Genomic DNA, 23,311 nt, shown 5'->3' on the forward strand with positions numbered 1-23,311 from the left:
CATTCCGAACAGCGCAGCCGTTGCTAACGATGCGATGTGCCGTCTTACGGATGAATCTTGGGTTTAGGGGCTTCATGGGTGCCGCGGTCACCAAAAACAAGGTGCGCTGACCTTTTCTTCTTTTCAAATTTTTTATAAATGGTAGCAAATATCTGTCGCGAGCTCCGGTAACAGGCGAAAGTCAGATCCTGGGTCTAATGTGTGCCGAAGAGACTGAGGAGCGGAGCGCAACGAACCGCAGGAACTCTAGCATGCTAACAGCTACATGATTACAGGAGCTAGCAGTGTAATATCTGAGGCTGCGCTGTCTCAGAGCTCCTTTGGCCGCGGCGGTGTAACGCAGCTGTAAAAGGTTTTGTGTGGTTGTTAGTGTGAGCTTCTGTCTAATAAAGAACCCTACTTAACTGCAATTGATCTTAAAGCTAACAATTTAAATCAATGAATACCCGGGCTAGTCTGTGGTAATGTTAGGCTAACTGTTAATTTAACTGAGCCAGTCGACTATTGAGCTAGCTCTGCCAACACTTCTGTGCTTGTACGATGTCTGTTTGGTCGCTTATGTCCCTTAAAATTTAGTTGCGGTTCCCAACAGGAGGCAGCGGATGTAGAGTAGCTCGTAGGCTAATGCAGCTGCCATCCTGTCAAAACAAGCCCAACCTCCTCACAGCGACCGGAAACAGAGACATGCTGTGTAATAGAAAGGATTCAGCTGCGGCCAGACGTTGACATCAGCTCCTAGATGTGATTAGATTTGTGTTTATGATTTTTGCTGTTCGTTCTTTTTCTAGACTGTAATAATCATACAACAAACGTCAGTGGCTTTTATAAGCAAGAATTGGGCGCAGACGTTGCATTTTATTGTGGCGAGTGAGTAATCAACTCAGGATTTCAATTATACAAACAGTTGAATGTTAGTGATTGTTGACAACACCTCTGCCAGGTGTTGATTTATGGGTGAGTTTTATGAATTTATAGATGGTCCCTATTTAGTATAGCATCCATGTTGTAAAGTGGACTAGTAAATCTTTTTTGCTCTGTTTACTCTTGGACAGCTGTTATGATGTGTAGCCATGGCAGCAGTGTATTGTTTTTGCAAGTAGGAGCAGCTGATTAGCATCTCAACAGGTCAAATAATATCTGAACTATGACCCCAAATTCCAGAGGAGTTGAATAGGAGATTTCATGGTTGCAGAGAGCAGGGTAAAGTAATGAAATGTAAAAATATTTCTGGGTAAATTACATGTTACAGAAAGACATGTCCACTGAAATGCTATTTAAACCCGCAACTATAGAGTCTTAAAAACAACCAATCAAATCAGATTAAGCCAGCAGCTTCTTAAAGTGCCCCAAGCCTCCAGGGGGGCGTAAATGCTAATATTTTGACACAGACCACAGTTATATAAATGTAACATTTGTTTATTGAGATGATCAATGCTGCTAAATTTGACTGAATGATTTCAGCATACTTCATTTAAAATATTTAAAATTGTTTAACATTTAAATGTAAGATTTTAAGGAGCTGGCAAGTTTACTTTGTAAACGTGCAAAGAAAAATCTTCATAGTTAGTTTTGTTACCACAGCTACAATCTGATCTGAGATTAGTCTTTGAGATTCAGCTCTGTTTGATCACAAATATATCTCAGTAAACTACAATTATCACTTTTATAGATTTTAAGGTTGGCCAATTACGCTAGACCTCCTTCTCCCAGAATTTATTAAATCTATGTTGAAATGCTGTCATAGCTGCTGATGTTCTTAGGAAGAGGGGCCCCTAAGTCAAACTCTGCTCAAGGCCTCAGACAACCTTAGACCGACCCTTCATGATGAGTTATATCTGCTGCACTGCGCACAGAACTGCGCAACAAATGGGAGATTTAATTTAATGCTGCTCATGTGGTTTTAGTAGCTCTTCTATTTTGTGTCTGTTGAGTTTTTAAATGAGCGCCACAGAGACTGTTTTGGTTGCCTGAGCTTTATTGGACGGGTTTTTCTGATCTCTGCACGTATTAACTGTCTGACTAAGTGGACAGAGCATTTGTATGGTTTGATGCAGAGAGAAGGATGAAGTCCATCATAACGGACAAGGACCATATCCCCGACTCTCTGTCCACCTTTCTGACCATACAGCAAAAGCAAAGGAGGTGGATTAGCAGAGCTTGCTGAAAGCTGATGGTATCATACAGGACACATTACTGTGAAATATTGCTTCTGGTGCATGGATATCAAGCTGTTTGCATTTCATTATAGTAATTCTGATTGTCATAGAGCAAAAATCTTGTTCCCAGGTGTTCTGTTTTGGAGGCTGGAGGAATCCTTAAAACATTACTAGGTTTTGAAGACTTCAGTGGTTTTGATTAGTTTTGGCTGTCAAATAAATCCTCCATATAATGCAAAAAGTATTGTCTAGTTAAGCCTTCCAATTCTATTTTAAAGCTTATTGTTGTATGTTGATTCATATTACTTTATTTATTTTAATTTGTTTTGTGTGCTATGCTGGGACAACAACCCTCACCACCTTTTAGGGGATCAATAAAGTATTATTATTATAATTATTATTATTATTTTATTTAGTACCAGTCTTTGAAATATTTTGACCAGTGTATAATTGAAAGTATTTCTGAGAAAGTTCCACACTAAATTCAGATTTGTGCACCCAGCCTTTAGTTTTAAAAATCTTTCCTGTTTTGTGTTGTATAGCATAGGGATGAAACGATTAGTCAGATTAATCACGTTAAATCAATTATTGAAATAATCAACTAATTTAGTAATCAATTACCTGCTAACTGAGGAAAATGTTTGAGCTGTTCTTAAAAACATGCAATGTGATTCTATTAATCAATGTCATTGCTTTTAAACTGTTTTTAATTTGTTTTACTTTTATGTGACCAGGTTGTTATGTGCTGCAGATTTCTGCCCAGGTCCTTCTTGAAAATAAGATCTGGATCTCAATGGGGTTTTTACCTGGTTAAATAAAATAAATTAAAAGAAGAACAACATATTCAGAGGAGTAATTCAGACAAAGGTGTGCAGAAAAAAATATACATTTTGCATTTAAGGAAATAAAAAAATTTGAAAATTTGTTGAACCTAGAACTCTTAATGTCACATTTTAGCTTCACCGTGTTCAAATTAGGTACAAAAAAAATAAAATCTTTCAACAAGCACCTTTTGCTATCTTATAATCAGTTAATCGGAAAAATAATCAACAGATCAACTCTATACTGCACTGATAAGACAAGCAGAAAGGCCTGAGCTTTCCACATGCTGATGCTAGAAGTATTAGCTGCAGAACCATCCTTTGCTACAAATAATAGAGCATAAGCTAATAAAATGCTGTTATTGCATTTTAAGCAATAAAATGTTTTTTTTTATAATTTAAGAAACAGTGTGTAACTTTTACAAAAATATATTTCTTCCATATCTATGAAAAATATCACCATGTCATGACAGGTGTAATATGAGACAATCTGTAAAAAAACAAAAAAAAAACAAGAGAGATCCTCCACCTCCTCCCTTTTGCGATCTGCAAAAATCACCCCTCCCAGTCAAAAACAACCAATCAGAGCCAAGAGGCGGGGCTTAGTGTTGTCAATCAACCTTCTGTACACACTGCTAAATGTACTAATGGAGGAGGAACAACTTTCTATAGAAGAAAAGCTGTTTATACACCGTCATTGGTGACTATGCTAACTAGCCTTAGCATTATTGGCAGGCTATGTTGTGGTGAACCAGCAAAGAGCTAGAGCAGTGGTGCCATACTGCATGTCTTTGTTCTGTCCCTCCTCAGCATGTTAATGTTCTTCTTAGGCCTTCTAAAGAGCCATTATTTGAAGCAGGTGCGTTAAACCAGGGAGAGAACTAAAACATGCAGGATGCCGGCCCTTCTGGACCCACTTTGGGCACCGGAGGGACTGACGGCGCTGAAGCCCTCCTCCTGACTCTGATTGGTTGTTTCTGACTGGTGTATTTCTGTAGTTAGTACTGGGAGAAGGCAGAGAGCACTGTCACCACATAATGATAATTTTAACAAATTTGTAAAAAATATATTTAAAAAAAAAAAGACACTGCAACGTTAAGCTATTTCTAATATAGTATAAAAAAGTCTTAAATGACAAACCTCCAGAATCTACCCATTTTTTTTATCGATTAATTGTCAGAATAATCAACAGATTAATAGAATAACTAAAATAATCGCTAGTTGCATCCATAGTATAATCATTCCAGTCTGGAAAAAGAACCCTTCAGTAAATCTTCAAGATCCTCAGACCGATGAGCTGAGGAAATGCCCGACCTAACCTCACCAGGAGTCACTTACTTTGTGTCTCTTCCCCTTTAGGAAACTGGAGCCATGGGTTTCCTCTTCAGCCTCGGATGAGCCGAAATAAGCTGGACCCACACGAGCCCAGCGAGCTGCCCCGGCCTGCAGGGGGCGCTCCCCTGTCCCCGACACCCTCTCCAGTCATGGCGGGCTTCAAGCGGGGATACGACGGCAAAATCGCCGGCCTGTACGACCTGGACAAGACGCTGGGGCGGGGCCACTTCGCTGTGGTCAAGCTGGCGCGGCACGTTTTCACCGGGGAAAAGGTGGCGGTGAAGGTCATCGACAAGACCAAGCTGGACACAGTGGCGACGGGCCACCTCTTCCAGGAGGTGCGCTGCATGAAGCTGGTGCAGCACCCCAACATAGTGCGCCTGTACGAAGTGATAGACACTCAGACGAAGCTGTACCTGATCTTGGAGCTGGGAGACGGGGGGGATATGTTCGACTACATCATGAAACACGAGGAGGGGCTGAACGAGGAGCTGGCCAAGAAGTACTTTGCCCAGATCGTCCACGCCATCTCTTACTGCCACCGACTGCACGTGGTGCACAGGGACCTGAAGCCTGAGAACGTGGTGTTCTTCGAGAAACAAGGACTGGTGAAGCTCACCGACTTTGGCTTCAGCAACAAGTTTCAGCCGGGGAAGAAGCTGACCACCAGCTGCGGCTCTCTGGCGTACTCGGCTCCGGAAATCCTCCTTGGCGACGAGTACGACGCTCCAGCCGTAGGTACGTAGCAACCCGAGGCGACGGTCCACAGTGAGTCACGCTATTAATTAGAGGAAATTATTCAAGTGTAAGAGCCCACGAGCAAAAAGGATGTGAGCCGTTTCTTTACAGTGGATGTATATTTTCCACCAGGCGTAAGGTCAGTGTGGTTTGGATGATCAACCTTCTATCGCTGGGTTTTTTTTTCCACCCATCAGCTCCAGCGCTAAAAGGATCCATGTTGGTTTAGCACCGGCTTGTTGGGTTTCTTACCTCCAGAAGCTCTGGCTCTGTAAAACCATTCCTTTTTAAGTAGTAACATTGAGGTGAGTCAGAGGAGAGAACCGCTTTAATCAGGAAGAGTGAGTGAGCTCATGGAGACGGAAAACTATTCAAAATATTTTATGCATCATTCTTAGTTTTATTTTCAATGTACTTAATTTAAACCACGGAGATAACATGAGCTCTGTTCCTCTTCTAGCAGTTTATGTAGATGTAAGGGAACCTGACTGTTTTGGTTCTGTTTTTATCTATTCACAGATTTTTGTGTGGATCAAAGCTCCATATTGTTTGTGGAAAATTTGTCTATTTCGTATACTTTTTTCACAAAACATATCTAAATATTTTTTAAAAATGAATCTCAGAAAGCTGCAATATCTCAACAGGCTATTTTCTAACCCGGTGGGGTGACTGTGTGTTCTGATGGGTTCTGTGTAGCAGAACCTTTGGAGCTGCAGGATGCTGCAGGGTGCTGAGCTTGACGCTCATCTTGTTGTTGGGTCTGTGGTGCAAGGTCAGCTGTGTTCAATCTCATCATGTCCCATTGCACTGAATTAACTGTCTTATTGATTTCCCATGGAGGCCAGTAGAGAGCAGACACTACTGTTGTCCTTTCATTACAGGACATCATACCTTTCACACCAGCCTGTTCTATTTAAAGCAGAAACTAAGGTCCGATAACTTGGCCTGTTAAGCGTTTTGTTTTTTGTCTTTTATTTTAAGTATGTGTGCTATGAGATTGCCGCTGATGCTGAAAAATGTCTCGTCATGTATCAGTGCAGTGAGCACTTTTAAATTTAGCCTGTTCTCTGTTTTGTCTTTTCTATTGCATTTATCAGAAACTTGAAAGGTGCGGCTGAGGAAACTGCGATTACATCGTAGAAATTATTCCTTAAAATCTCAAAACCACATGGACTTCTCTTGAAGACATTTCACTGTTCAGGAACTGCATGTTGCTCTGAAGTGTAATGCCAGTAAGGAGATGCTGGAATATTTAGCAGCCAAGTGGAGGTGATGTGCAGAAACCCTGTGGCAAAGTCTGAAACATCTCCAGCAGCACAGGATTAGGCCACATTTTACTGTTCTGCAAACTCACGCTTTTCCTAGCAGGTAGCCATAGATCAGTGGTGTCCAAACATTTTGTCATATGGACCGAAATCATAAAGTCAAAAGTACTTAAGGACCAAAAAACATTTTTTGCTTATTCACTCAACATTAACTAAGCATTGAATATTTTAATTAAACAAGTAAAGTAATCAGATTTTCCTCTGGAAAGGAATGTGTAAATTACAGTGTTTTGCAGGGTTGTGTTTTTGGAAGAAATTTTACACATTTTCCAGGTATCGATTGGAAAAGAACAACCTACTGTAATTTAGCCAATTCTGATCTATAAAATCAGGATTTAGTGCACTCTGTCTATGAAAATGCTTCCTGTATTAAGCAAATTTAATAAATTAATCAAAATCAGATTTGAGTGCAGCAAAGTTCGCTATTGAGTAAAAATCACTAGACAGATGTGTAAAAAACAATAAATGTGCTTATTGAAAGACAAATAACAGCCATGACCAGATAACTTTCAAACCAGGTTTAAATTCATTTATGTTCAGGCATTACATTCCTTTTCATGTTAAGTGTCTATTACTAATTCCTGTTTCACAGGGCGAGGTCTTACAACACACACACACACCCACACAGTTGTGTTTTCGTTTCTTGTGGGGACTGTACATTGACTTCCATTCATTTTTGACAGCCCAGCTCTAACCATCACATACCTAACACCTAACCCGGAAACAGCATTCCCTTCATCAGGACCAGGATTTGTGCCCACAAGAAGCAGTGGTGCCCACCACCCCACTATGTAGACAGAAATAGGTCCCCACAAGTATCTAAAAATCTGGTTCACATACATATATGCATGTGATGATAAAAAAAATAGGTTTGGTCGTACAGTGTGTGGCGTCGAGCCACCAGGCAGGAGGAACACACCTCACACATTATAGTGAGTCAGACGGGAAATCTCGCAAAACGACTCAAGACAAAACGTGAGTTCAGCGTAAACAAACATGGCCGACTGAGAAGAAACTATGGTGAAAATATGTGGAGTATGTTTAACAGAGAAAAAAACAATAGATGTTTTTGATGTCCACTGGACCTTAAGGTGTGCTATGGTCGTTGTTTTGTCGTCTTTATTTAGAATTTCCTTCCATGTTTCCATCAACTCGCTTTTTTGATTGGCTAAATGTCACCAGCAGCAATTAGCAAACTTCTCAGTACAACGCTCGTAAAAACGTTAAAGGGTTAACAGAGGCGCCTTGTTGTGATGACTTCCTGAAGGCGGAGTTTCAGAAAGAGCTAGACTCCTTAAAGAGACAGAGGCCCAATTTCAAGGTGTTAAATGTCATAATGAAATTTTTAAACTCATATTTGATATATACAGCATTTTATTACAACTGAAGGTAACATAGTTACTTGATTGTGCAATAAAATGGCAATATATGGCTGTAAAATAAATAATACTGGCCCTTTAAGACCAGATCCAAAGTGAGAAAGAGTTTATGGCAATAATAATTAGAGAAACCTAGAGCTGACTGACGAGTTAACATCCAAAGAAAAACACATTCAACAACAGAGATATTAAAATAAATTTAAACAATCATGTGAGGACTTGTTCTGAAGGTGGAATGGCTTTCTTTACATTTTCTGCTGGGTGAAAAGCAGAACATGATGTTAACCAGAGCACTACAGGCCACAGTGACTGTTCTCCATAGTGGGATCTGGTCTGTGGGATGCCAGCACATGATCACTCTGTTGTGCACTAAATACTAGAATCGAGTCCCTGCAGCACTAGTTATTCTGTTAGCAACCGGAGATGTAGGCCTCAGAGCCTTGATCTGGATCAGGCTGCAGTCTGCAGATAGAACATGCCGACCCAGGCTGTAGTAACCACACGACCCCATGCAGCAGTAACCTGAGCTCAACGGATGTGGTTAGCATGAATGTGCATAGAAGCAGATGTGCACAAAGATCTCCCTCCTGTCAGAGGAGGTTCACTGATTGCAGTTTTCTGGCTTGACCTGCTGATTCCAAATTTGGCCAATACCAATTTTTTTCTCTGAAATGTTGCTAAATATAGCAAGAAAGTCACTGAGTTGGTAACAGTGGGGTGACTGTTGTTAACTGCAAACATGCAGACATGATGTGGTGGGCCGGGCTAACAGTCAGACTTCTCTAAAAGCAGAGCAGAAGAGGACAGTGGTAGATTTTTAGACCTTTGCTGAAGTAGATAAGAATGTAGAATAAGATCTGCTTCACATGTAAGTCTCAGACAGTCACATCTCTCCCAAAATTAAGGAAATCGGTGCCGATGAATTGGTGCACCCCCAGTTAATGTGAATATCTTGTAGAAGCTGAGAATTTGTGAAACATCACGACATGTTTAGCAGCATGTGATGCTGCTAAACGTGCTTTAGATGTTAACAAGTCTGATTCACCATCCTTTACCTAAAGAGGCTGAACGTTGGAGTTGTCTCGGTTACTAGTTCAAGTTTATTTGCTTAGCACATTTCAGCAGTTTAGTGGCTTATGTCATATAAACATCACTTAACCACCAGCTGTGAAAACAAACATTAAACGTTGCGTTTCTGTGCTGCACCAGGTTTTGTAAGCAGTTCTCATGCTGTTGTGTGAAGCAACCCACCAAGAGGGGTTTGGTTCCAGAAAGATAATGTTAATAATGACACTATTTATTTTCTGTAAACTCACTGTGCTCTACTGTGGAGAACACAAACTACCAAAATACAGAAATGATGTGTGTGTCAACCTTGTCATAATAAAGTTAGATTGTTTTGAACGATATCACCTTTACAATAGGGCCTAAATTGATATTTATTCTTTTTTGTCTAATAACATGTCTATGTCACTAGGTTACTAGGCAAGGCAGTTTTATTTTTATAGCACATTTTTAGTAACAAGGCCATGCAAATAGTTTTTCATGATCCAAAGGAAATGAAAAAAACAAACAAGCAACAAACTCTGACATTACAGTGGTAAAGTAAGGGAACTGTTTGACATTGTGGCGTAGGTTTGTGTTCAGATCTGTGTATGATGTAAATAAATTATAACTGCAGTTTAGAAGTAATTTAGTAGTCGGTTATTCGGATGATTAATCAATTAATCGGATACAAAAATTGGCTCAACTGTAGATGTTTCTTTTAACCACTTATGCTTATTTATACAATATTGAAAGTAAATTAAAATATGTTTTAAAAAAACAAATATTTCAATGCCTTTTTAAAATAATAAAATAAACTTTTTATTGACTAAAATGCAATAACGGTATTTCTTTAGTGAACTCTTGATCATTGCAAATGATGCATCTGATGCTAAAACAAATCCTTCTAACATCAACATGTGTAAAACTCACGTTTATTTCTGCTAGACTTACTTCTTAGGAGGATCTTTATTTTTATTTTTACGGAATTTGAACCATGTGAAGCTAAAACCGCAACTTCAGAAATTCTGGGTGGAACAGATTTACAGACAAAGACATCTGTATATTTATTAATTTATATATATACAGTACAGACCAAACATTTGGACACACCTTTTAATTCAATGAGTTTCCTTTATTTTCATGACTATTGACATTGTAGATTCACACTGAAGGCATCAAAACTATGAATAACACATGTGGAAATATGCACTAAACAAAAAAGTGTAAAACAACTGAAAATAGCCCTTATATTCTAGTTTCTTCAAAGTAGCAACCTGTTGCTGTGATTACTGCTTTGCACACACTCTGCATTTTCTTGATGAGCTTCAAGAGGTCGTCACCTGAAATGGTTTTCACTTCATAGGTCAACCTGTCCTGTCAGGTTAATAAGTGGGATTTCTTGCCTTATAAATAGTCATGAAAATAAAGAAAACCCATTTTAATTAGAAAGGTGTGTCCAAACTTTTGGTCTGTACTGTATATATATATATATATAAAATTATTTTAAATGCAAAATGTATATATCCTTTATACAGTTTTAGCTTAATTCTGGTCTGAGGGTGCTGCTTCAGAAAATGGAATGTTTTAGTCTGTATACTCCAGTTAATGATTACTTGATTACTAAATAAGTTGGTGATTATTTCAATAACTGATTAATCTGGTTAATTGTTTCAGCCATTATCCGGAGTTGTTTAGTAAAGAGGACAGGGAGCCAGTTCAGTCAATGGGGATGAATACTAATGCACAATTCACTTTTCAGATTTTTATAAAAACAAATGAAGCCATGTTATTATTATCAATTTACCTAATGATATCATACAATATTGCTCCATCTCAGGAAATCCCTTTGAAGTATGTGGTTGTCAACTGGAGAACGTGTTGAAAAGCTAATCCTGCCTCTCTGCTAAATTGAGTCATTTCTTGATGCTTCATTATTGTTGTTAGCAGACGCAGTTTCCTGTTTGTTTGGGCTGTTAGCTTGCGGTGGTTTATGTATTAGCTGTGGCACGGAGGCGTTTGCTGTCAGTGGTCTCTCTTTGTTAGTGTGATGGGAGATTCAGGCAGTCCCTCTGTGTGTCTCCCTGCCTCAGACATCTGGAGCCTCGGCGTGATCCTGTTCATGTTGGTTTGCGGCCAGCCGCCTTTCCAGGAAGCAAACGACAGCGAGACTCTCACCATGATCATGGACTGTAAATACACTGTACCTGCCCACGTCTCCAGCGCCTGCAGAGAGTAAGTATGGATCCGCCGTCCTCTCCTCTTCTTTCTGCATCCACCATGTATGCATTTATTTACTTATGTATTATTTATTAAGGTGGAGTTTTTTTTTCTCCATCTTATGCTGAACGTACCTCTGAAAAATGACATTTAATCAAACTTCATCTATTTAGCACTTTTTATTCAGACAAGTTCAGGGTTTCCCCCAGAAAACTTGCTAAGCCCGGTGGTCGGACACCGTGGCGGTTCTCCGGAGTTTTGTATTAAACGATGCTAATTTGACAGGAAACGTAAAATATTACTGGGTAATTATGTTACTGGAAGACATTGCTGACAATACTTAAACCCACAACTACAGAATATTAAAAACAACATATAAAATAAATACAATTAAAATAAATATCAATTATTTACACTTCTGTTAAATCCAAATTAAGTCGTTGAATTTAAGCACGATGTATTGCTGATCACATTGAACACCGACCCAAAGCATAAACAAACTAAGAGAATATCTATGCTGTTAAATTTGATTTAATGGTTTCAGGATAGATAAATTAAAAGATTATAAATTGTTATAAACATTTAAATTTAAGATTTTAAGGAGCTGGCAAGTTTACTTAGTAAAAGTTTACACAACAGTCTTCATATTTAGATTGTTTTGTTACCATACCGACAATCTAATGCTCTCAATTTAATCTTTAAGTTTTAGCTGTTCATTAATGGTTCTTAGAAAACTACAATTACATTTGACTGCTCAGTCAATTAAAGTAGGCCCCTCTCCAGGTTTCACTAAATCCATGTTGAAAACGTTGTTGTGCTGATCTTCTTAGCAGCAAAAGGGGCCCCTAAGTCAAATTCTACTCAAGGCCTCATTCAACATTGGACCGGCCCTGCATAATGAGCCAGACATTTCTGCAGCTTGATGTAGAGGGACAAACAGGAGATTTAATTTATGTGGCTTTTGTGCTGATTTTACACTTGAGGCAGCAAATAAGTGGTTTTCACTGATCCAGGTGAAGACATGATTACCACGTTGTGAAGGCCAGATTTTCATAAATGGAGAATATAAGAAGACTGGAATTGCTCATCTTGTTTTCACGCTGAGGACCAGGCTGCACTGAGCAGCTAATTAGGAAGCGGTTTGAGCCATCTGATTGGCTGCAGCTTCGCAGCAGAAATGTTGGGATTTGCACCAACAAAACATCCCAGCTGCTTCAGCTACAACTGGACACGTCCTTCACTTCTGGTGATAAAGTCTTAGCAACATGACTTCCACATGTTAACTACTTCTGCTGTTTATGCCACTATAAAGGCTTACTCCATGGCTCCATTAGAAAGAACCTTTGTTGTCCCTCAGTGGGCGAAATTCTAAATGCAAAATGAAAGGTGCGTGGAAGCTTTCATATTCACAAAATAGAAAAACAACAAGGAAGAATAAGAGCCTGTATGACATTGTATTAGGGACATTGTAGAAAAACATTTTCACAAAACATTTTTGAAACAAATTTCAAAAATTTTTGAGAAAAAAAAACTTTTTTCCTAGAACATTTCTGAGCATAAAATTTACAGCGTGAGACAAGCTGTGCAGTTATTTAAAAAAACCCACTTGGATTTAAGGAAAGGTGTCACTTAGTAGGATCATTTAGTTATTTATATCCATTAAATACTAAATTGAAAAACTTGTAGTGGCTGTTTGCTATATTTTAGGCTACTGGTTGCTCTTCCTGTAGGTTTTGGTTTTATGTTCACTTAATCATGATTGACTCCTCATATCTGCTTTGCGGCTTACTACCATAAAGTCATTTATTTCTTTAACAACGTCCATTTACCTAGCCATTTTGTTTAAGAACAAAGTATGTCCGCAGTTAGCCCCTTCCCATTAGCAACACCTGAACAGAATCACATTTGACCTTTAATAACACCATGCCCCTTTCCATATACTTGGTACGCTGCAAGAAATATGCCCCCTAGTGGAGATAAACACAGGGAAACAAGAGAAATAGTTTGCAGTAATCAGCCAATGTGACATCTTGGTGAGAGAACGATGTTCACACGTCTCCAGTCCGAGGTATTTATTCTTCTCCACCAGCTTCACTTCTTCTCCCATGATGGAAATGGGGTTTGATCTGACCCTGTTTCTCCTGACATTTACAATCATCATCAAGTTGAGAAGATTCTTCCCACACCATAACAGAAAGCGGTCCACCAGCTCTCTATACTCAGCCTCTTGTTCATCTCTGATGGCGCTCTGCCAACACGTTTAGTAGAAACCAGACCTCCAGAAGAATTGTCCCCATGCCTGAGTTCCTGATGGTTTTTATCTGTTTTCTCTTTTTCTGCTCTGGTGACTTGTTCCCGGTGTTGCCGTGGCGCCTCACAAATTCTCAGTCATTTTTATTGATCTTGTTCAGTCTTGATGCAGATGTTTCTGCTCTGGACCGTTGCATGTTCCTGTCCTCCGCTCGTCTCCATGTTAGTGGAAGCATCTGTCTGTCCACTATTCCCCGTTGACCAACCAGATAATGTTATTTTCTCTCCTCCTTTCCTCTGGAGTTTCTTGATTGAACGTTCTTCAGTGATTGTCTCCTGATTTGTTTGTTCATCAAAAACATTTCTGCCTGTATTCTCTTGTTGCTTGTGGCTCCATGGCATTGCTCACACATCCCTCAGAAAAAGTGGCATCTTGTGATTTTACACTTGCAAGTGTGTTACCTGAGGTGAAAAATAACACCAGATAAGACAACTTTCTGTGTGTGTCAGCAGTCCTGCAGTTCTCCTTCTGAAAAGGCAGAAAGGACAGATGTTTGTTGTTAAGTCACATTTTAGGACAGAGTTAAAGGTGAATCGAATGTACAGGCATGTCACAATAAGAAATTTTGCTGGACGATAAATTGTCCCGGAAATTATTGCAATAAACGATTGTATCGTTTTGACACCATTTTCAGTTAACATAACGATAACGGCATAATGCCATAATTAGTCTCAAAGACTAATAAACTATAATTTTTCAAAGAACACTTAACACTGGATCTGGAAGATATTATCCAAAGTAAAACACAACCAAAAACTATAAATAATAAAAAAATATACCATAAAAACTATAAATATATAGACAATAAAAACACAAAATGCAATTAATTGATTAATCACTTATTGCGACAAGCTTAAGAATCGCTATTCAAACTAAAGTAAAAATTTAAATAAAAAAAGAAATGTAAGAGCAGCAAACTGAACAGTGAGGGTGAAATTACAACAAAAGAAAATAAATAATACTGTACACCTATTATAAATGGCATGCCCTAACTGTTGGTCCAGTCTTTAATTATTTCTTCTGTTATCAAAGTGAATCTGCAGCCTTGTCCACTTGTTGCTATATTTGTATCTTTGACTCCTCCTTAGTACTAAGTTCTGCTCAAAAGGATATCATTGCTTTTATATCTTGCTAGATGTTCTTTATTATTACCCTGGAAATCTGCTAAATGTGATTAAAAGTGTGTCAATAAGTGCTTATGTTCAAAAAAATGTTTTATAAAATTGTAAATTTATGTTTGGCTAACTAAAAATATTGTGAAAAAAAAATAGCATACTCTGCTGAAAAAGACTATTTAGAAGAAATGTAAAAACAATGCTCTCCATCTGCAGTTTAGCATCCTCAGCTCTATCAAAGCCTACATCTCCCACTGTCAGTGAACACAACACACTCTATGTTCAGTTCTTCATGCGTGGCTTACACCAATGGACCTGTGACTCAGATCAAGCTTAATTATTAGAGGATGTGTTTGTTTGAGTGAGACAGTGTTTGAGTTTATGTGCTGAGACAAACCTCAGACATTCTAAAGATAAATGTTTCTCCAATAAAAACCTCTTACTGTGTCACTGGTCCTGAATGTCTGGTCTAAACTCTGTGTTGAGCAGCAAATGGAAATGATTTCCTCCAATGAAAGCACCTCTAAAAGAACCCAAAACACAAGAATAAATAAATTATGAAGAATTAAACCTTTTTCACATAAAGTGTCCTTAGAACGATAAGACCTGGAGACTATATGAGAAGTCAGATGACGTCTCTTCCTCTTCTGACCTTTAGTGTATCATGTCCTTCTCTTCTCAACCTGTTCTCCATCTCATCCCAGTCTGATAGACCGCATGCTGCAGAGGGACCCCAAGCGCCGAGCCTCATTGGAGGAGATTGAGAGCCACACCTGGCTGCAGGGGGTGGACCCCTCACCGGCCACCAAGTACAGCACTCCTCTGGTCTCCCACAAGAACTTGTCAGAGGAGGAGCACAACAGCATCATCCAGCGCATGGTGCTGGGAGACATCGCTGACCGGGAGGCTATAGTGGAGTACGTTTCATTCCCCTCTAAACTAGAATGCTCTGTTATTTGTTGCTCTTTATACAACTGTCATAAAACATACTGCAGTGTTCACTGTTGGGTAGAATCCATGGTTGTAACATGATTATAGGAAGTCACCTGTTTGTATGGTGAGAGAAAACCTGTTAGAAGCTGCTGGAAAACCAAAGTTCCCAGTTTTCCCTTTTCAGATTTTTTCTTTGTAGAAACTGTTTAAAACCATGAATGATTTTCCTTCCACTTTGTAGTTTTGCGCTGCTTTGTGTTGCTCTGTTTCATGTAAAATCCACAGTAGTCTTGTAAGTCAAGACCTACACTAGAGTGTATTGTGACTGAGACCAAGACCAGCTCCCCACACAAATATTAGGTGACATTAACTTGTACACCAAGCTAGGTGGCAAACAACTAGAAACTAGTGTCCAAAAACACACAGTATGTAACTAGCTTAGTATGTGTAGCTAATATGAACTAAATCTCTTTGTATAAGGACCGAGTGAAGAGTTTTGTTACAGAGGCACATCGCTAACGCTAGCTAGCTTTGCTAACATCAGTTTCACATATTGTCACTTTCCTAAAATAATGGCCAAAGTCATTATTTGCCAAAAGTGATTTTATCTAAACAAAAAGTTCCTCCCTTTTTATTGTCAAAATATGACTTAGGCAAAAAAAAAAAAAAATCACTGTCAAAAGATGACTAGTCATTATTTAAGGACAGTGATGATATCTTGTATCAATCCACAGTGTGCCTGCTGGGCCCTGTTTCCTCTCCTCATCATGTGTGTTCTGTTCCAGAGCCCTGGAGACCAACAAATACAACCACATCACAGCAACATACTACCTGTTAGCAGAGCGGATCCTGAGGGAGAAGCAGGAGAAGGAGGTCCAGACCCGCTCCTCCAGCCCCAGCAGCATCAAGGCACACTTCAGGTAATGGCTTCCCCCGCTGCCCGAGGGAGACGTCAGGAACCTGTAGTAGCTAAACATCTCTGTCACTGTCGAAGTAAAGATCTGAGTCACTCGATTCATTTCCATTACAGATGTGGGCAAAACTTTGTCAATATTCTGCTAATGTTGAAAGACCGTGATTTCACAATTTATTTGTTTCCATTAAAATGAGAAACACAATTAAAACCACACGTGAATACGTTTGTCCACATGATACTTCATTAAAAAACATCTTTCAACTACTTCCTGTAACCAATGACAAGATCCAGTTGTTGGTCATGTGACTCATGTGACGCAGAAATTACTGTTTCCACTTCAGCTCTGCAAAAATAAACCAATTTTGAAACGACCAAAAAATAGACCTTTTTGTTGAAAAACAAGTTTTTTCCAAATTGGTGTGCTTCCATTAAACAAATTCCTTTTCGAAATGTCATATTACATTATTATATGGTCGGTGGAAACGCAGCTGCTGTGTGAAGTGTGGAACTGCCCTGTTGTCACAGCAAGCCTCCACCTGCTTGGATCAGAGAACTGGAGGAAAGAAATCCTCTGAGCTACAGAGCAATCTGTGTCTCATCATCATTTCCCATCATTACTTCTAATGTCTGTTAATTCTCACATTCCGCTTAGTTCCCAGCAGTGCTAGCAATAGCTTGGACCTCGTCCATTACTCACGCTGCTATAAACTAAGATGATGAGTCCTGGTTTGGTTCATCTCTCAGCTATTTGCTCCATTGTTCCTCGCCAGCATTGTTGCTCTGATCACACATTCAGGATCACACATTCAGACACATTTTGCTCAACGTATCTGGAAGAATCAGTTTGAAGCAGCTGTTTGTTGCCTTGGTGACCTGGAGATAAAGGTTTTCATTAACACCATACCTGCTTTAAAACACCAGGGAGAAGGCGTATGTCAGCAAATTTTCCAATGCTGTGTACATAGCAACAGTAACCTAGACAAACACCACACTGACATCTGGAGGTGAGTGTTGTGCTTCTTGTATCCAAAGTGGGAGTATTTTCTTCTCGTACAGGAAACTGAGCCCTAATGTCACAAGTTAAAATATCTCATATTTACACACTGAGACAAGATGGAGGTTCTATCAAAGTAAAATATTCATAACTAACTGAATACATGATTATCTTATATTTGAAGCAAAAGCAATGATAACAAGACTGAAATAATTTAATTAGTGGTTCAGTGTTCGCAGGGTTCACTCCTCAGTCTCTGCAGGATTTTTAAATTCGCAGTCGATTTTTAAAACCTGAGAGAAAACACACAATATTGTATGTAAATGTAGGTATAACAGGTTTGACCATACACTGGTGGTGTTGAGCAACACAACAGGAGGAACAAGCCACACACACGCGCGCGCACCCTCCCCCCCCACACACACCGATTTCAGTCACCAACATTCAGATGTCAGATGGGAAACCTCACAAAAAGTCTCAAGTGGATTATGTCTAACAGAGACAAAATGATGCAATGACATCAGCTGAACCTTCTGGTGAACCATGGCCATTATTTGGCTTCTTTATTTAAAATTCACTCCATGTTTCCATCAACTCGATTTCTGATTGGCTACATGTCACAGTCAACAAACAGGTTGCATCCTTGTTTGTCCTCAGGGAACACCACACACACTGCCATATTGGCCCAAGACAATCCATCATGTTCAATATCAACAATTTTAGACTGGAGCTGTCCTGGCGTCCTTCTCAGCAGACCAGGACCACCGCACATCTCCTAAAATTATCTTAAAAGCCATCCTGATGATTGGACTGTCCTCAAGATTGTCGGAAGGAAAAATTGGCATAAAAATCTTGCCATGTGAACGAGGCATTTAGGATCAGAGTTACCCATTAATAGCTTAACTGTGAGAGCTCCTCTAAAAATGCTTGAACTGTTTGTTTTGATAGTTTGCTCACCACATACACCTGAATATGCATGAATAGAGTAGAAACCATCTGAGCAGTACCACAGAAGCTAGCATCCACTGTCTTCCTGATCTCTGCTCTTGGGGTTTCAGCCAATCAATGAAATGATTCAAGGACCATGTTGGAATAAAATGTCACTGTGCTCCAAAGTGATCAGATAATTATTGGTTGAATCAATAAATGAAAGCAGGTCAACCATTCAACTAATATTCAGTTCCATGCAGCTAGCATGCTGAGTTCAGTGACTGCACAGAATTATCTTTTATTTTTTTGACAAGTCTGCACAAAGTCTGGCTTATCTGTTCATCAAGTTGTGTAGTAAACCAATGCCTGAGTTGTTTTCCTCCACCATCATGTCTTCCTACAGCAGTAACAGTGTGATGGACGCATTAGCGTCCAGGGAGTAGCTGTCTGTTCCTCCCTAATCGCTACATTTACCTCTTTTTTAAAGGATGGTAAAACAGCCTCATTTAAGTCAGATGACCAGCAGTGTGCAGAGTCTTGCATTTCTCTGTTCTCTGGGGCAACCAACATCTCTTTTGAGTCAGCTCAACATCCTAGAACATTAGTTAACGTTATTTACATCAGAAGAAGAGGAAAAAGGTGGACTTTGAGGAACTGACACTGAGCTGAAATCACAAACACATGCAGAGATCTAGTCGTTGGTTTAAGGAATCTGATTCACCACTATGTTTGGATCACTTCTTCCTGTGGTGTTGAACTGCTGGCAGCAGTTCTGAAACTGCTACCAGCTCTTGTACCAGGTGTGACAGGTTTATTGATAGACGTCAGTAGTTTGTCACTCTACCCAAATGTAATGTGACAAGGTGTTCTCTTGTTTGACCCAGACCATGTGTGTGTGATGTGTGTGTGCAGGCAGTCCTGGCCGACCAGAATGGACATGCATCAGGACATAGAGGACTCTCTGGCTTCCTCGTCCATCTCTCACGCCGGGGGCCCCCAGTCCCCGGCCCGCAGCGCAGAGAGCCTGCTGAACGGACACCGCTCCAAAGGCTTGATGGACCTGGGCCGGCGGGAGGAGGCCACGGTCACCGACTCAGCTCAGGTTTTCATCATGTTTCACCTTGCATGTGCAGAAGTGATTGAAGGGTTTTACTTTGACTAGACCAGACCTATCCTTCAGCTTCAAAACCGTGGAGCCGTATCAAAGCCATCAGATGTAGTATTAATGGCACTGCAAGATGTTCCCTCATGATGCTGCCTCCTAATGCGTGGACATGTGTAGTTGGTTCCAGTAAGACCAGGAAGTATCTCTAGATATTACTGAAGATGGATCAGACACACAAACAACAGACACAGAAGCTCTGATCTAGAGTGTTTTGTCTTTGAGTTCATGTTATAGACTATTTTTTGACAGGATGTTTCTAATTTTAAAGGGGCATGTACCATGTGACTTTGTGAGCTTCACATCATGTTATGTTATGTTATTTACTCATCAAAAACATATATGAAGTGTTGCTTTGATTCTTTCATGCATGTTTGAGAAATCCTGTAACCTCTCATAGAAACCATTAGGCTGTGCAAAACGCCTGGGTGGACCTAGCCCCGCCTTCAAGGACGAAGCTCCTCCTCACAGCTGCAGTTTCCAAGCTTCTGCCTCAGAGTAGCCCTCCCCCGAAAATCCCCCACTCAGGTCCTTCAGACTAGCCAGCAGCAGCCGTTAAATATGAGATTTAAATGGATAAAATAACTCAGAGGGTCTTTATCTGGTTTCTCTGCCTTTGTAAATAGGTGTGTGTGTGTGTGTGTGTTGTGATGCTGCCGGTGCCCCATCACAGTGTGTGTGTGTGTGTGTGTTGTGATGCTGCCGGTGCCCCATCACAGTGTGTGTGTGTGTGTGCGTGCGTCTGTGTGTGTAGCTCTGTAACACTTGTCTTGTGTTGTGTTTGCTTCAGGGAGCCTGTGCAGCAGCACCTTCTGGCCCTGCTGCTGGGACCTTCAGAGCTGCAGGTCCCTCCACATCAGCAGCTAAGCAGAGGATCTGTCTGTTCAGGTCAGAGTTCACCTTCCAAGCTGAAGGAAGGTGGCTTTAAATTAGTTTCCTCTGATGCAGACCTCCTCTCAGATCAGAACTCAGCAGATCCAATGATCTGGTGTATTTGTTTCTCTTGGATCCCATGCTGATTTCTCCCTGTCTTTTCTGCGTGACTGTTAGGGTGGAGGAAGATGAAGAGGAGGAGGAAGAGCAGGACCCGTCGCCCCTGCCGACCCAGGTGATCCTGCGGCGGAAACCCCCCTCCATCACCAACCGCCTGACCTCCAGGAAGAGCGCCCCGGTGCTCAACCAGATCTTTGAGGAGGAGGGCGAGTCGGACGACGACTTTGAGATGGACGAGGGTCTGCCGCCCAAACTCAGCCGGCTCAAGATGAACATCGCCGGCGGGGTGGGCGGTGTGGGCTCTGGGGCCACCTCGGCCGCGTCCCCCGGCCCCACACAAAAACGCTACCACAGGCGCAAGAGCCAGGGCCGGGGGTCGTCCTGCTCCAGCTCGGAGACCAGCGACGACGACTCAGAGAGCCACAGGAGGCGCCTGGACAAGGACTCGGGTTTCACCTACAGCTGGAACCGGAGGGACAGCAGCGAGGGGCCCCCCGGCAGCGAAGGAGGTACTGGTGGGGGCAGCAGCTCCGGCCAGGGGAAGCCCCCCTCGGAGGGTGGCGGCTCCTCTGGCCCCGACAAAGGCAGCCCCCCTGGTAACGGGGAGAGGGAAGGTGGCAGCGGTGGAGGGGGTGGCGGTGGGGCCGGAGGGGGCCACCAGGGACAGGACCGACCCTCCAGCTGCTGCAGCAGCTCCACCAAGCCGGCCCTCAGCATGGCGAGCCGGCCCTCCCGCACAGCGAGCCGCGGCGCCGAGCTGGTGGAGAGTCTGAAGCTGATGAGCCTCTGCCTCAGCTCGCAGCTGCAGCTGCAGCAGCGCAGCGGGCGGGGGGGCCGAGCAGGGGGCGGGACCAAGGTCATCCTGGACCCCCGGGGCGTCAAGGAGAAACCGACGTGGAGGATCTGCATCGGCTCCACCGACAGCCTGGACTCCATCGGCCTCCCTGCCGCCGGCCTGCCCCGCTCCCACGCCGTGCTGCACCTCCGCCAGAAGGGGGCGCCGCCCGGCAGCAGGGACGCTCACAGCAACATGAACGGCCTGAAAAACGGCGTGCTGCAACTACCTCTGTGTGAGAAAAGCATCTCTGTTAACATCCAGCGTGGTTCCAGAGACGCTCTGCTGTGTACTTCAGCTCCAGCCAGCTGCTGCCAGGTCATTTGAAGCCCCGCCCCCTCACCCGCTCCACCCAGCTCCTATGTTTTTAAACGCCTGTTTTTACCCCCTTGCTTGTACCATTTTCACTTGTTTTTTCTTAACCAACTGCACTTTATCGTTCTTTAGCTGAATGTCAGAATTGAGTCCATTTTGATAAAGAAGTGAAACCACTGTACATCGCTTTTTATACGAGCTTAAAACAGTTCAGAGCTGAATTTAGGTGAAATGATGTCCGTCGATGGAAGATCTTTGCTACTTTTTTGGTCTTCAGTTTTTCAGGCCTGGGTCAAATCTGAACTGTAACGGGGAATGTTGCACGATGTGATGGAAAGCAGAGCTTCAGTCAGATTCGGGTTCAGAGTTCTGGGACTGGTTTGAGTTTCCAGTCGGACCCGGTTCTTCCTGCTCTGTCAGCCTGTCTAACATTCATCTGGTGCTGTTAGGCTCTACAGCTCTGGGAGTTTGAGCTGTTTAGGAACCAGAGCACCAGAACAGGTTTCATGGTTCAGAGTCATGATGAGGTCAGAGGTCAGCTTAGGTCCCACTGACAGGTTCCGGCTTGTCCAGGTAAACAGACATTAACCACAGCAGCACCAAAGTGTCCTCTGTGTCGCTATAAACCTTCTGATTTTACTGTTTTTACCTCTAATGAGGTCGAATTACAGGAAGTGTGATCATTTGGTTCTGGCCACTTTTAATCCCATTTCCACCAAGCTGTTCCGAATTCTGACCCAGTTAAGAGTCGATGCTGAAATGGAACCAGTGACCCACCAGTCTGCTGTTTGCTGGGCAAAAACTGGAGGAACTGGTTTAACACTGGACCTGGTTCTCGTGGAAAGGCCTGCCCGGATGTAAAGCCATAAATGACATAAACACGCCCTTTTAGCCTTTAATAGTAAGCAAACAGCGTAAAGTTCAAAGGTCACCATGTTTCGTTAACAGCAAGTCCAAGGCTGGCTGGGCTGCCAGGCGTTAGGGCAGCAACTTATTTATATTTTTACTAACATGTGGATTCCTTCCATTAAAACAATCATTTTTACAGAATCTCCCCCAGACACAAACATCACCACCGTCACTCATCAGCTCTGCTTTTCCTCCTGTTGCACTCAAGACAATCTGCAGCTCCTCTTCCTGTCAGACTTTCCTCTTCAGCTTTAAAGCTCCGATCAGAATCTACACATTATGAACATGATCATATCATGTCTAATAATTAGAACCGGTCATTTTGCAGGGCGGGATTATTATACAGCTGCAGGATAATTTGAAACAACTGCTTTAAATTAGTTTCCTCTGATGCAGGCAGATTAATATATATATATATATATGTACTGTATATATATATATATATATATATATATATATATATATATATATATATATATATATATATATATATATATATACACTGCCTGGCCAAAAAAAAAGTCGCCACCTGGATTTAACTAAGCAAATAGGTACGAGCCTCCTATTGGATAAGTACTGCATAGGCGATTATCTTTCAGCTGGCAACAAGTTATTTAACCCCAGCTGATGCAATGAGTAACTCCTCATTTCTTAAACAACCATGGCAAAAGACACATCCTGTGGTCGTGGAAAAGACGTTAGTCTGTTTAAGAAGGGTCAAATCATTGGCATGCATCAAGCAGAGAAAACATCTAAGGAGATTGCAGAAACTACTAGAATTGGGTTAAGAACTGTCCAACGCATCATTAAAAACTGGAAGGATGGTGGGGAACCATCGTCTTCCAGGAAGAAATGTGGTCGGAAAAAAATCCTGAATGAT

General features: G+C 41.5%; 1 protein-coding gene across 1 annotated transcript; it reads left to right on the plus strand.

Moving 5' to 3' along the window:
- The first annotated feature begins 10 nt into the window (after positions 1 to 10).
- On the plus strand, positions 11 to 22,873 carry snrk (SNF related kinase). Its single transcript, XM_014470402.2, has 8 exons — positions 11 to 101; positions 4,337 to 5,050; positions 10,892 to 11,033; positions 15,149 to 15,361; positions 16,163 to 16,297; positions 19,130 to 19,319; positions 20,170 to 20,267; positions 20,430 to 22,873. Exons 2-8 carry the CDS (start codon positions 4,372 to 4,374, stop codon positions 21,532 to 21,534), a joined length of 2,562 nt encoding a protein of 853 aa, XP_014325888.2. The 5' UTR covers positions 11 to 101; positions 4,337 to 4,371; the 3' UTR covers positions 21,535 to 22,873.
- The last annotated feature ends 438 nt before the right edge of the window (positions 22,874 to 23,311 follow it).

Source organism: Xiphophorus maculatus, chromosome 3 (assembly GCF_002775205.1).
Source record: "Xiphophorus maculatus strain JP 163 A chromosome 3, X_maculatus-5.0-male, whole genome shotgun sequence".
NCBI classification, from domain to species: Eukaryota; Metazoa; Chordata; class Actinopteri; order Cyprinodontiformes; family Poeciliidae; genus Xiphophorus; species Xiphophorus maculatus.